Source organism: Amblyomma mixtum, chromosome 5 (assembly GCF_055824585.1).
Source record: "Amblyomma mixtum isolate Tamu chromosome 5, ASM5582458v1, whole genome shotgun sequence".
Lineage (NCBI taxonomy): Eukaryota > Metazoa > Arthropoda > Arachnida > Ixodida > Ixodidae > Amblyomma > Amblyomma mixtum.
This window is the reverse complement of record NC_143016.1, coordinates 53458692-53473781: the sequence shown is the minus strand read 5'-3', so window position 1 is coordinate 53473781 and position 15090 is coordinate 53458692. Positions and strand designations below refer to the sequence as shown.

The 15090-nt window shown below is 51.9% G+C and overlaps 1 protein-coding gene and 1 long non-coding RNA gene across 2 annotated transcripts; both read right to left on the bottom strand.

The window, feature by feature from the left end:
• Positions 1–103: 103 nt before the first annotated feature.
• LOC149342183 (uncharacterized) lies at positions 104–2881 on the bottom strand. Its single transcript, XR_016283013.1, has 2 exons — positions 2170–2881; positions 104–811 (listed from the first exon to the last, which is right to left on the bottom strand). It is a non-coding gene; the product is annotated as an uncharacterized LOC149342183 (long non-coding RNA).
• A 6820-nt stretch (positions 2882–9701) lies between these two features.
• LOC149342182 (uncharacterized) lies at positions 9702–11009 on the bottom strand. The gene has a single exon (XM_089542122.1). It carries the CDS (start codon positions 11007–11009, stop codon positions 9702–9704), a length of 1308 nt encoding a protein of 435 aa, XP_089398248.1.
• Positions 11010–15090: the final 4081 nt, after the last annotated feature.

Here is a 15090-nt window from a genome sequence, read left to right as displayed (position 1 = left end):
ACCTAGCGTTAATAGGTAGCTCGGCGACTAATCTTACGTTGAAAAGGAGGTGAAATTCTTCCCCTATCTGTTAACATCAGTGTTCAATAAAACAGCCACAAAGTCCAATCTAAAACGTTTAATATTGCGTTAAGGAATTAGCAGTAATTTGCGGTCCACTATCACCTCTGCACCACCTGAGCGACGCCATGGCCTCCGGCGGTCACCTGTGGTCATAGACGTAGGCGCGTCCGTGTTGTTCTCTGGCTGGATGAACTTTCGTCTGGTCCCCGGAGCACTGAGGTTTGTTGAAACCGGCCGCTCAGCACCTATGCCTGTAGGTCGTAGCTGGAGATGGCGAATTCGTCCGAGCTGCTCGGAACCCTCAGATATCGGGGCGTTCATGTCCCTTCAGCGAGGCATACGAGCGGGCGGCGAAGGCCATTACCCTTGGCGGTGGAGCCTCGCACGCTTGCTACAAGGCCTTCCCGGCGAACGCTCCTGCTCCGTAGACGCGTTCAGAGGATGCTGGCTCATTGACCATGTAGCCTCGTGGAAACGCAGCAGCCGGGCTTCTCCGCACAACACCTCCGGTAACCCCGTTGAAAGGAGACCCGCAGAGGAAAAGGCTGGCCGTTGCACGAAGCTCTGTTGTAAACTGTCGACAGCTCCGGCCAGGCCTTCATCGTCACTTTGCCTCCGCAAGTATTGTTCGCTTTGGCCCGTGTGTGGCTGCTGCGTCTGGCGGCCTTTCTGGCTCTGTCTGCGGTGGTTCATGGTGGCACAGGGATGGTGGCAGGAGGCCATTTCGAATAAACACAAATTCTGTCGCCTGCAGGAAAAACAGAAAATCCGTTATGAAGAACGCCCCTGTTTAAGGCACGGTGCCTGAAATATATTTCACCGTGCGGTGGCGTGACGACGCTCACAACTCGAGGTTGTGCTCCGTAGACTGTGCTGTAGTGTTCATTTTCACGCAGCGTTCTATAACTGCTGTAAATTCAGCGTCAGTTCGATGCTTTATACAAATACATACGTCATTGTATAACTCGAAGAACAGTACTAAGAAATAGCAAGCTCAACGGAGAAGCATATATGATGGTTCAGGGAGGATGCATAACATAGCCGCTCAGGACGCACGGTCGACATCTTTAACCCTATGAAAGAAACTGATTGCTATGAGGGACGCCGTAGTGAAGCTCTCCGGAAATTTCGACCACCTGGTGTTCTTTAACGTGCACTGACATCGCACAGTACACGGGCCTCTAGAATTTCGCCTCCATAGAAATTCGACCGCCGCGGCCGGGATCGAACCCGCGTCTTTCGGGCCAGCAGCCGAGCACCATAACCCAAACTTGGAAGCGTCGGTTGCAGTCACGTGGGCCAAAAGGGCGCGATTATCGTGCTACACACGCACTCTTTCGGAAGGGTCGCGTCAGCAAATTAGTGCATACTTTTGCTGGCATCGAGTGACTACAGAGCAAGGAGACGCCAAATGGCCCGAAAACAGTTAGAACGACGCGTTCCAAGAGACGCTCGCTGCACATGCCACCACTTGTTCGCAAGAAACACGAATGTGAGGTTAAACGTCACCTGCTCACGTAGCTATGCTTACATGGCACGATACGCCTTCTCAACATGCTTCTATTGTCTACAAGAACAAATTCGAACACAGCACGCCGCTGAAAAAGCTTTTCGGAACCAAATAGTGTCCCATCGGACAAGTTTCGCGAACGCTTACTGTTCAAAGGCGTTTGAATGTGGCATCAAATGATAATCGGCTATATTCGCGAGAAAGGAAACAGAGAAAGGCGAGCAGAGAAAGGAAACGGCCGCCAGACTATTATAGGTCACCAGCAGCGTCTGTGCGGGACGCGAGCGTCCCTGCTTCCACGGCGTCCCAGCCAAGCATTTTATCATGTATTTGGCCAAGTATTTAAATTGCTATGAGCCCGAAACGTACAGGAAGCGCAGTAATGAAAGACCACGATTAACAACAACTAGCCCAATCTGAAATCCTATTTGCAGGAAAAAAAGTCAGCTTGCCTAAGATAACCGTCGCGTCGACCACCCCTTAGAACTGCCGGTTAGTGAAAATATTGAACAACGGAACTGAACTTTCGGAAATTTTTGCCGGAAGAATGATGTTATAAGTGGAGCGCCCACAAATAGAAAAGAAACGCCACTTACTCAGAAAGGTGTCGTTCCCCTCAGGAGACTGTACAGCGCCAGCACCGGAAGCAGCTATCGTTGTGGCACGATCTTCCCGTGGAGTGAAAGGTTGGTTGGTTGGCCTCAAGTAGAATGGCACGAAAGGCGGCGGCGCTGTCAATGCTAGTGTTGCCAGTACTGATATCTAGCATGCATTTTTTTTTCGCTTCCTTCAGATTACTGCACAATAATGTTTTTTTTAATGGTACAATATTTCAGAGGCTGAATTTTTACCAAGAAGAGGCGCAAATGTGTTTTCCAGCTTTTTTTTCTCTCCGGCCGTTCTTTTATCTTTTTCCAGAAAGGGAAAAAACGACAACTTATAAAAACGGTTGGCGCCAAGCAAATTTTAAAAATAAAAAATTGTTTTTTGAGGAAAGGAGATGACGTAGTACCTGTCTCAGATCTCTCGGACACCCGAACCATTTATGTATTTATATCTCCTTGTACATGAGTGCGTTTGTATTCGCTATGCACCCTGGCCAATCCACATCATCATCATCATAATAATTTCGACCGCCTGGGGATCTTTACGGGCACTAACATCGCACACCGCACGGGCACCTTTGCATTTCGCCCCTATCGAAACGCGACCGCGGAGGCCGCGTTCGAACCTTGGAGGGAGAGAGATAAAATAAACTTTTATTGCGTAAGCAATACTGCGCCAGATTTCGAGCCGTCGCGTAGCTGCCGGCGGTGGCCGAGGTCATGCAGATGGAGCGCCGTTGCCATAGCAACCGTTTCAGCCGCGCTCCACCAGGCGGAAGGACCGTCGCTGCGCCGCCGCCGATGCGCGCGGCGCGCGCTCTCGATGTGTCGGAATGTGGAGAGAGGAGAGAGGAAGCGGGAGGGAAACGGGGAATAAGTACGCGCGTTCGCCTCGGGCAAAACAGTTGCTGCTTGCTTACGCAACTTGCCCGGTTTAACCACAGCTAAAGCTCAGCTAATTTTATTTACAGTCTTTGAAGAGGAAGGCTACCTTCTGGCGCAGGTGGGCTACTGCCGGTGGCCTGATCTCTTGGATCTCGGCGATCTGGTCAGCCCTCTCTGTGAGCATCCTTTGTTGCCACAGGTCCGAGCTGCGCAGCGCGGTCTCCCACTGCTCATCTGTGGTTATTCCGCTGAAAGGGTTCTTACTGCAGGCCCACATGATGTGGTTAAGGTTAGCATACTCTCTGCAGCTTTTGCATTCTGCAGAGTATATATCTGGATGAATTTTGGCTAGTATTGCGGGGCATGGGAATATGAGCGTTTGGAGCTGCCTGAGAGTGGTTGCTTGCTCTTGCGTGAGCGTGGGGTTGGGAACTCCGGCTCACTGCAGCCGAGAGCTCGCCACATTCTGCTCGCCACATTCTGCAGTTGCTCGCCACATTCAGCTCGAGCCAACGGAAGGAAAATGCTGAGATTGCCTTTCGCTCGAGGTCACAGCAGTCCAACGAGAGCGTGGTCATGTTCATAGAGGACATGACACGCCTTTTCAATCGGGCCGACCCTGCCATGCCCGAAGCTACAAAGGTACGGTACCGTGAAGGAGCAGCTGTTCGCTGGCCTCATGTGCAACCCTCCGCTAACCATCGCCGCCTTCGCCAAGGAAGCTACGAGCATGGAACGTTCGTTGCAGGAACGGAGTGTCCAATACGGCCGTCAGGCGAATGTAGCGGCCACTCACTACTTTGCGTTCTTGCCAGGCCCAGGGGACGAGTCACTGCGAGAGTTTGTACGGAGCATTGTCCGCGAAGAACTGCGACACCTCCGCTTGGATGCTCCGTCGGCAGGCATAGCTTCAAAGCGGACGTCATCCGTGACGAAATCCAGCGAGCGGTGCAGCCACCACCAGCACCACTACCAGAGCCGCACGTCCTGTCGTACAGCGATGCCCTGCGCCGACCTGCCCCCGTGCCACAAGCGTTTCGCCCCGTTGCCGGACCTCGACCACCCCACCGTTACCTGCGCCCCGTCGAGCAGCAGCAGGATCTGCGCCCTCCTATCAGCAAAGCGCACGTGTGGCGCACGTCCAACGATCTCCCGCTCTGCTACCACTGCGGGGAGCCCGGCCATAATCTGCGGCATTGCCCGCACAGGCGTATGGGTTTGAGAGGATTCCCGCCGGACGCGCCCCGACCGCGCTACGGTGAAAGACCGCAGGACATAGATGAGTACCTCGCCGCTCACGTGCTGCCCCCGACGACCTCGCAGCAGCGCCAATCGCGATCGCCATCCCCGAGGCGCTTTGCTTCGCCGAATCTGGCCCTCAACCTCTCGTCAGTTCAGACGCACGTCCCCTCGCCGGGAAAACTGAAGACGGCGTCCTCCGGGGGTAGGGCCGCCGCCATTGCACCTACGTGCATCCTGGTGAATAAGGCTTACACCGTGGTTCAGGTCGACTTAGACTTGAGTACCGAGCAAGAATATACAATGGTCCGGGTACTGCCTCTCAGACGCCGCGAACCGTCAATACATATCCTCAACATATACTGCCCTCCGCATAAGCCACGCGTAACTTTCAATTAAATCTTCCTTCGCGCGATAAAAATGGCAGCCAAAGAGCCTCTAGTGATCGTTGGAGACTTCAATGCTCCCAGCCTTCATTGGGGCTACCACTTCGAGCAGGCGAGAGGACTTAAGCTCGCGGAGCTCATCTCCACCCTCAGCCTCACGTTGCTCACGGACCCGGCGTATCCCACCCGAGTGGGGAATTCGGTAACCCGCGACACGTGTCCAGACCTTTCTCTCGTTAAAAATGCTAGAGCGGCTGTCTGGGAGAACCTGGGAGATTCTCTAGGCAGCGATCATCTCCTTCTCCGGATTACATTCGAGGCAAAGGCAGCGCGCAAAAAATGGGGTCAGGCCAAGCTGACCGATTGGCACAAATTCCGAAATTACACTATCCCTCCCGTACTATTTTCCGGCGGCTACGCGGAGTGGGCTAACCACATATGCAACATTCAGAAACAACACGTCACAACGCTACAAACCACCGAAGAGATCCCCGCAGTGGACACCCGCCTTCTGCATTTGTGGGAGGCGCGCCGGAGCTTAACTAAACGGTGGAAAAAGCAGAAAACTAATCGCAAATTACGCGCCCGCATAGCCAAACTCACAGATCAGGCTGCAGCGTATGCTGCCGAACTCTCAGATTCCTATTGGATAGCACGCTGCGACGCCGCAGCTCATCAGATGAGCTCGAAGGGGACGTGGCGTCTCTTTCGCAGTCTAATCGACCTCTCCCAAACGAGAGGGGAGACGCAAAAGCAGCTCCGGCGGGCTCTGCAAGGGTATCAAGGTATGACGGCGCAACTTGCGGACACTGTGCGATAGATATCTCTGTCATATGGAGGACCCGCCTGGGCCTGAGTACATGTACTCTGGCAGGCCTAATGAAACACTTAATGCCCCTTTTGAGTTGCACGACCTTAAGGCGGCCTTAGCAAAAATGCGCCGGGGTACGGCTCCGGGACAGGATCACATAACAGTGAACCTGTTGGCGAACCTACCGGACTCAGCCTACCTCCATTTATTAGAATACATCAACCAGATCTGGGGCGGGCGTCCACTCCCTCCCGAGTGGAAAACGTCCCTTGTGACGTTTATCCCTAAAACAGGTAAGGTCGTGAATACGGACAACCTGAGGCCCATATCACTGACCTCATGTGCGGGCAAACTTACGGAGACGATGGTTCGGGATCGCCTCTCTCCACACCTGGAGAGTAAGGGCTTCTTTGCAGTCACCATGTTCGGGTTTCGCCCCCACATGTCTGCACAGGACGTCCTTCTCCAGCTGCACAGGGATGTAATACGACCGAAAACTATGCAACACAATGACAAAGCCATCCTCGCCCTTGATCTGAAAGGGGCTTTCGACAATGTTAAACACGGAAGCATCCTGGCCAACTTGAGCTCTACTGATTGTGGGGCTAAGGCCTACGCGTATGTAAGAGATTTCTTGACTAATCGCCAGGCCTTTCTTCGGATTGAGGGCGAGGAATTCGGCCCTTGCATGATGGGAACCCGGGGTACCCCTCAGGGAGCGGTGTTATCACCGCTCCTGTTCAACATAGCTATGATGCGCCTTCCAAGCCAACTGGCCCGGGTGCAAGGCATTCAACACGCGTTATATGCAGATGACATTACAATTTGGACCACTGAGGGGAGGGAGCCTTGGGGACATGGAGGACCGCCTTCAGCAGGCCGCTTCCATAGTCGATGCGTATGCTATCGACTCTGTGGGCTCCAATGTGCTCCAGCGAAATCAGAGCTTCTGCATGTCAGAGCGAACCCAAAGGATAGGACAGCAATTCACATCTCTCTGTCAGGAGGTCCTATTAGAGAGGTGGAGGAGCTCCGTATTCTGGGCCTTTTCATTCACCACAGACTCAGACCGGACTCCACCATTGTGAAACTCAAGAGGGTAGGCGAACAGGTAGGGCGCACGATCCGCCGCGTTTCCAACAAGCGAGGCGGTCTGCGGGGCAGGGACGCGCTTCGGCTCGTCTATGCCTTCGTGACTAGCCTGATCCTCTACGCCGTGCCATATCTCCGCACTACTAAGCAAGACGAGGCGCGAATAGACGCCATCATCCGCAAGGCAACTAAGCGAGCCCTGGATCTCCCGGTGGCTACCTCTAATGCCAAACTCAAGGCATTGGGGGTGATAAACTCCTACCAGGAGCTGCGGGAGGCCCACCTCGTGAACCAATACACGCGGCTCGTGCAGACGGCAACTGGGCGCCGCCTGCTAAACCGCTTACACATCCAACACGACTGCACTACAGAGGAGGCGGAGCGTATCCCAGTACTGTAGCGCCATATGCTCTGGGTCTCCCCGCTCCCCCGTAACATGGACACCGACATGCACGAAAACAGACGGCAAGCGCGGGCTCGGGCTCTTGAGAGACAACACGGCTCCCGACCGCGGTGTATATTATGTAGACGTAGCAGGGCCATCGCCCACGGGATTTTGTACGGCCGCTGTCGTTCACCAGGAAATGCACGTTGATGGACTCTCCTTTCGAGCCCCGAATTCAATGCGAGCCGAGGAAGTAGCGATAGCGCTTGCTGCCGCCCACGCCAATTCGAGAATCATTATCACGGACTCCCGAAAAGCATGTCATCATTACTTGGCAGGTGAGATCTCCCCCTAAGCTGCTTGCATTCTAAGACGGACTGCCACTGATCCAACACCGAAAAGAATCATTTGGGCTCCTGGCCACCAGGGCTTACGAGGTAATGAGGCCGCTGACGCGGCTGCCCGAGCGCTTACTCACCGGGCTCCTCATCCCAGCTCTTCTGGCTCGGAGACTAACCAGCCGCTGCTGCGATTCAAGGAAATTATAACGCATTATAGCGACATCCACCGCCTTTTCCCGGCCCCTGCAAAGGGGCTGAGTAAGACGAAGGAGCGAACTTTAAGGCGCCTGCAGACAGGTACTCTACTCTGTCCTGCAATCTTAAAGCATTACGATCCTAACACGGATGGGCGATGCCCACACTGTGGGGAGACCTGTGATATCTTCCACATGGTGTGGGCATGTACTCAAAATCCCCACCTCCCCCCTTCCCCTACCCCTTCCCGAGAGGCATGGGAGACTGCCCTCCTCAACTGCTCCTCGCTTGAGTCCCAAAGGGCTCTGGTGAAACGGGCGAGAGACGGGGCCTCGTCATGCGGTGTCCCGGACTAGGGACGCCGACCATCCAGCGGGGCCACTGTGTGGCTCCCAAACTCTATTTCATGAAATAAATGTTTTCACCACCACCGCCACTGCACAGAGTCAACAGCCTCCTCCCGCCGATTCGACGCGACCACCCGGGCAGCGACCACCCGATCCGACGACCTCACCGACGTGCTGCGAACGATTAGTTTCAGCTGAAATTTTAGTTACCGCCGACAGCTATCAAGTGACCGCACTCGACGATACCGGCGCTGATTTTTCCGTGATGAGCAGTCAGCTCGCCACGACTCTGCGAGGAGGTGTACAAATATGGATATTGCGCCGGGGACTGGGCGTTGGGAGTACGATAGTTTTGCTCTACCTCATGATTTTCCGCAAGCTGAAAAAAGAACCTACGCCCAACAAAGAAGTCATATGTAGGAGAGGCTGTTCCGGCAGAAATAAGCAGGTAATGCACTGGGATGCCGTTAACAGCGCAAGCGTCAGCCCCACTCGGAAGTAGAGGACTAGCTGTCGAGACAACGTGCGAGTGACAGGGTGGAATGGAATGTTATCATGGAGCGTTGCTTCTTGAATGCAACTGTTTTTTCGTGGCAGTCGGCCCAGCTAGTCATTAAAAAAATGGTATTGTGCCAGTTTTACAACATAAGTGTTTTATTTGTCATGGACATAAAAATATCATATTAAAGTTACAGGGCGTACACTGTGCCATAGAAGCATATGGACCTATACCACAAAATATGGACCCGTCAGAACAACACGAAGGTGAAGATTGAGTGGTGGGAGGAAACGTTGTCCATCTCAGAGCCGAAATTTCAACAGGAGCTGACCGAAAGGGCAAAAAGTGGCTGCAAAACCCAACGAACTAGCGGAATAAGGGGACCGCGACCACCAATTTTTTCTCCAATTCAGCATTATCGAAAGTGTCGAATAACAACCACAACATTTATATTATGGTTCAATCTGTAAGTCTCTGGAAAGATCATAGCGAGCATGTTCAAAGGAAGAAGATGAGGTAGCAGAACGTTTCAAATGAGATGTAAACGAAAGCTCTAAGTGGCAAACTTTCCTCTTCTGTTGCAACACTTGCTTGCAAGTTGCCGCTATTTTTGGAGAAAAGCAGCTTTTTTTTCTTGCTCTGCCGGAGTGCGAGTGAAGGTGAAAAAAAATTATGCGATAGTGCATCTTATTTCATGGGTTACTGATCTAGTTCAGCATCGCAAATGTCGTTAAAACCATTTACACTTCATTCCCAGACACAACCACCGAGGTGCTTGCATGCTTTATTTTTTTTATCTGCCGCTCATGGTGTGAATGAGGTGCGATTTATCTCTCAAACGACGCTTGTCTGAGCAGTCTGCAGTTCAACAGGGCTAATTTTTACAGTCACAGTACTTGTAGAGTAAGTTCGCCTGAAATGCCGCACAGTGCCATCTCTTTAAGGCCAGAACTTGGTCTTCCAGTAGGACAGCTAATGCTCCTTATGGGCTTTTGAAAAACTTGAGCATAAAAAGCACTCAGACAGCATAGCTCTGGTTCAGCAGGTCACATGTGTTGATGACATCACCAGTGATGACATCTTCGACCACAATTTCTAAATTCATTGATTCGCAGAACCTGTTTGCTCCTGCTTCACGCTTCACACCAATGTCCTTGAAAATTTTGGCAACTCAGTCATTTGGTCGTCGCATAGAGCGTGGATAGTTGGGCATCGCCACCTAGCGCTGAAACAAGCAGGAAAATTTTGTTACATCTTGCCAATCTGAAGCGCTGAAATACCGTTAGCATGACGAGGCGGCATTTTTTCCTCATTTCCTGCCTGCACGCCAGCGATGTACAGACTTAAGGCAGTGTTAGTCGACCGCGTCTGTCGAACCCCGCTCTCTGGCTTCCGTTTCTGACGATGAACCCGTCAGAGTTGGCACAAATCCTTTTTGCGCCCGTCCTGACGAAGAAGAATTTACGCGGGTCGGAGCTGAGCGCAATCTTCACGAGTGGAGTTGTGACGGACACGCTTCCCGCTGTTGGCGAGGTCCAGACGACGCGCCTGCCTGAATCGCGGGACACTTGGACGTCACCCCAAGGAGTCTGCTTGATGCGGACGCCGCCCAAATTCCAGACCTCGTCCCCGTTTCGGGTGGTTCTGCGCCTGGCCTGGCTAACGATCTCGAAGCACTCGTTGAAAGAATCCATGTCTGGTTCCGCTTCGATGTTGAGCATACTCAACGGCAAATCATATCCCAGGTCGTGGAACCTCTCTGTCGTCGACTTAGTCCCGGAAGCGTCCACGAGGTACACGAGCCCGTGGTTGAGAGCCGTGAATGTGATGCCCCGGCTGGAGATCTTGCCGAGCCGGTTGCCTGTAGACATGTGCACGTCGCTGCCTTCTTGGAGCACTCGACCGCACGGGTGGCACGCGCAGCATCGGGTGCCCGAGCTGCTGAAGGCAGCGGTGCAGTGCATGGCAAAGTTGACGACCCGTACCGCCCGGTCCACCGAGATGTCGACGCGTACGTTTTGCCTCAGGAAAACGGACACCGTGCCGTAGCTTGACACCATGGGTCCGTAGTAAGGACCTTGAAGGCCTTCCCACGGGTTCTGCTCGAGTGCCACGTCCCCGCGGCCCTCGGTCCTCAACCCGTGCGGCGGCCAGTCGTCGGAATCGTCGTCGGCGTACAGCCCTCCAATGCCTCTCTCGTCATCGTCTCTTTCGAAGCCATAGGCTCCTCGATGTGCCGGGGGCTCCGGCAACATGGCGTACCTCATATCCTGGAGGAACTCCGAGTCGTAATTATAGTAGCCGGATCCTTCGGGCGGATCGAAATCGCTCCTGTCATCAGGTTCGATCGAAGGTTCTCGGTCCAACTCTTCGCCCTCTTCAGTGGCACCGTACAGGCCGAATGGAAAGATCATGTCCTGAAAGCCTGGCGGAGGTGGAGGGACGTAGAAGAAGGGCGGCACTATGGCCGGCCATGGCACGAGGCCGGCGTCGATGGGGGGCTCGATCTCATCATGGTCATTTTGTTCGCCGTCCCCCCGGCCGTCTCTGCGCAGTGCCCCTTGCTCCACGCGTTGCTGCGGCGCCTGCTGGTGTTGCTGGCGTTGTCTACCAGGGCCAACGGTGGCAGTGTGGCGCTGGCGGGTCGCCATTGCAGTGCGGTCACCACACGTCCCCGTCGCCTGTCGCAGAGACAAATGGATAATGAAGCTTAATTGGGAACAGCTGAGAGATCGCTGGAATTGCAATTACACTGAGTGATTACGCATCTTGCAAGGTGCGTAATTGGTGACGCAAGTTGGTTACAATCTTGCAAGTGGCAGTGAAAGCAGTATAGTGTCATTGTATGTTATTATCATCAAAGATTTCATTTGTGAAGGTTAAATGTAAGTGCTTCGTATTGCAGCCTGAAGTTGTCACCGTCGCCTCCATTCATCAATCCCACACCACACAAAACAAACTCCGTCTCCGTGATTTATAGCAGGTGTTTAACCCATGTCTTTAAACTAAAATAGCACTTCCACGGGGCACATCACGTATCGAGGGTCAACAAACCATTCAGTGCTGCCAACCGAAAGGCAGCCACAGCCGAAGAGCGTTGCCATAGCGTAAAATGCGCTGTTTGGGAGCAACTGTGGGTTGCTACTGCGTAATGTGACCAACACTCGCAGGTAATTTGTCCTGAAGGTACCTCACGAACAATGTTCGTAGCATGGGCTCGCTTTGTAACTTACAATCTGTTACGTAAAAACGTCATATAGGCCACTACCTGTCCATCCGGGGCATATACGTTAATAATGGCTATTCCCCTTTTTTAGACCCTAATTTAGGCGTTTCATTCCTTTGGAAGGTGTCTTTTCACCCCCCCCCCTCCACCCCCTCCCCCCATAAAGTATAACCTTTGCAAAGAATCGACACGATGTGTCTACCTTAACGAGTGCTAGTCCGATTGTCAGGTGCATGGTAGCTTGTCACACGGGTGCTCTATATTGTGTTTAAGTTTGAGCAGTTAGAACCATAGAGTTTCTTACTATTACCTAGAGGGAAAGCTGGCGGCGCTGCACTTCAGCCACCATGGACGCTCAAAGCATCATGGGGCGGTGAGCTACTTGTTGCGGAACAGTTGTAGTTTTTCAGGAACACGGAGTGTCATTACTAAGACGTTTCATTCCAAAAACGCTGTCCGTGTGTGCGCAGACGACTTTCGCGCGAACGCAGTGTGCAAAAGCCATAGTAGTAAAAATGCGACGACACACGACGCCAATAAAAGGTTTTACTCTTCCGAAATGCCATTAAAAAACCTCTTAAGGTATCTAAGCAACAACATTTTTTTTTTAAACATATTTACTTTTAAAAGTGCTACTGTTAATTACGCAATATTAGTTTTTATAGTGTTCTTTACTTGGCCAATAGGAGAGCGAGTCGTCTCTTATTTTGGGCAAACTTTGCACTTAAATCCTTTTCTGCTCGTTTGTTGCAATCATTAGACAAGATATTGAATGTTAGGACGTTTGTAGTTATCAAACAGCTTTATTTTTCTATTATTTTTTGGCCAAAAGTTGCAGTTCCGCAACAAGTAGCTCACCGCCCCATGATGCTTTGAGCGCCCATGGTGGCTGAAGTGGTCTCGAGGGGTCACCATGCAAACTCCCATAGACGGGCCGCCAGCTTTCCCTCTAGGTAATAGTAAGCAACTCTATGGTTAGAACTCAGCGCATGTCGAGCTCTACCTGCTACGCGATAGTTTCCAAACGAGCTTAACATCGATGCCATTCGACTCGAGCACGGTTCACAAATCGCGATGGAGATTTTCTGTTGCGATCGGAAGCACCCGCCGACACTTTTGAGCAGAGAGAGAACGCAAGTTTAGTGCATTTTAATAAAAAACACTCTTCTGTTGCATAATGAAATTTAAAGTGCTAATTGAGACATATGAACAAGTGAGAAAGTAAGTCATATGAGTCTGTCTTTATGTGTGAGTCTGCTTTGGGCTCCAAGCTTCATGATACTTACCGGCCAACTACACACCAAAACGCGCTTACGCTTTTTGCGTAGGACTAGAAATCAGCAATTATTTTGTACGTATAGAGTTTTTGTACGGCAAACAACGTTAACGAACACTCGTTATGTGCAGTTCGGTTGTCGAGTACGCGCACGTTCTACTGTTGCTCTGAATGCAAGCGTTCGCTGCGTGCATTGTGAACGAGGTTAAGTCCTTCGCATTTGAGAACTACAGTGGAGTCCTTCACGCGAACCTAGTCACGGCTATTCTTTGCGAAATTAAGCTACAACCTGGCACGTATTCAAGGGAAGGAGGCCCTCCCTTTCCCCCCCCCCCCCTCCTCCCGCTCCTCTCCTCTTTCTTTTTCCAAACCATACTCATCTCTCCTTGAGCACTTCTAGAACAGTGCCTGCGGCTACTGACCACATCAAAAAAAGTATTGAGCGGACCCATACAGCACAAGGCGCTTGCTTCGACCGCGATCGAGTTCCATATGAAGATCGGGTTCGACTTTGATGTAGAGTGGCTCTTGATGGGCGCATCGGACTCGAAAGCAAAAGACTCGCGAGGTGAGAGTAGTAACGTGACTAGATGGCATGATCTCCATGTTTCTTCTATGGCGTGCTTTAGGCAAATGTAACGTCACAGCCGTCACGTGTAAGTGGCTTGCAACACTGACATCGGGCGCACCGGTCCAAAACAAAACTAGCAAAAAAAAAACAGCGTTTCGCTCTTTTCGAAAAAGGCAACGGAGTTTTAATCGATCTAAGAGCATCATCTTTTCTCCGGGAAGAATAATTTAAGTGTGGATACGCACCACAATGCGCAGCGTCAAAAAAAATTTTCAAACAAAAAGTGAAAGTCCTGCCGCTGTGGCCTCGTGCGTCAGAAATAGCAGCTCGGGGCACAGTGGAAGAACTGTGCCCTCCACTAACATCCACTATTACCTGAGGGAGAGCTAACTGGATGACGCCTGGCAGGATACCATAGCGAGTTGACTCGCACAGAAAAAGAGTGGCGCCTAGCATGTTCCTGTCTAGACAAACATGCAGTGCTACTGAGGGAAATAAGCGATAAATACAGCCCTTCTTTTCGGGACGTTCAAGCATACAACGCACGGCGTATACACTTCAGGCCTAGCTGGTGTCAGCGTCGCGTTCATGATGCCCATGACGTAAGACGAGGCGAAAATATTGGCACCCAGCTGCCCGCGGTCTCGAAAATTATTCCCTGGTAAGCGACGACAGAGCAACCGCGACTCATAAGAGGCCCACTTACTAGGCAAAGCAGGGGTCCGCGGAGAAGCCTGAACCGGCAGCAACGGAGCGAGCTATGCTTCTAGCAGGAGAGTCCCGTGCGGCGATAGAAGTTCACGTGCCATAGCTTCTCGGCTCGGAAATGATAGTAACTAACATGATGTCATGGATGTCAATCGTAGCTCAATGATTTGTCTTAACTGGGCGGTAGATTTTTTGAACCACGAGTCTTACCAAGCACCGAGAAAACTGAAGCAGAAAAAAACGTTTAATCTGCCATGTTTCTTTCCTTTTTCCTTTTTTTTTCGCTGAAGGTGAAGAAAACGAAGATGAACGAAGGAAGAAGGTGAAGGAAACAAAAAAGACACAGCTTGGATGTGATGCTGCATCTTTACCTGCCAACAACAGCCTGGATCAGAGTGGCCAATAGAAGGATAACAAACATTGAGAAAGCTCTAAAGTGAATACGATATGGCGATGGTTTGGTTTGGTTAGTGGGGGTTTAACGTCCGCAGGCGACTCAGGTTATGAGGGACGCCGTAGTGAAGGGCTCCGGAAATTTCGACCACCTGGCCTTCTTTAACGTGCATCGACATCGCACAGTACACGGGGCTCTAGGCCGCCGCGGTGGCTCAGCTTTTACGGTGCTCGGCTGCTGTCCCGAAAGACGCGGGTTCGATCCCGGCCGCGGCGGCTAGAATTTCTTTGGAGGAGAAATTCTTGAGGCCCGTGTACTGTGCGATGTCAGTGCACGTTAAAGAACCCCAGGTGGTCCAAATTTCCGGAGCCCTCCACTACGGCGTCTCTCATAGCCTTAGTCGCTTTGGGACGTTAAACCCCATAAAAACCAAAAACCAAACACGGGGCTCTAGAATTTCACCTCCATCGAAATTCGACCACCGCGGCCGGGATCGAACCCGCGTCCTTGAAATGGCAATGGGAAAAAGGAAGCTCTCAGTCATAAAATGTTGGAAG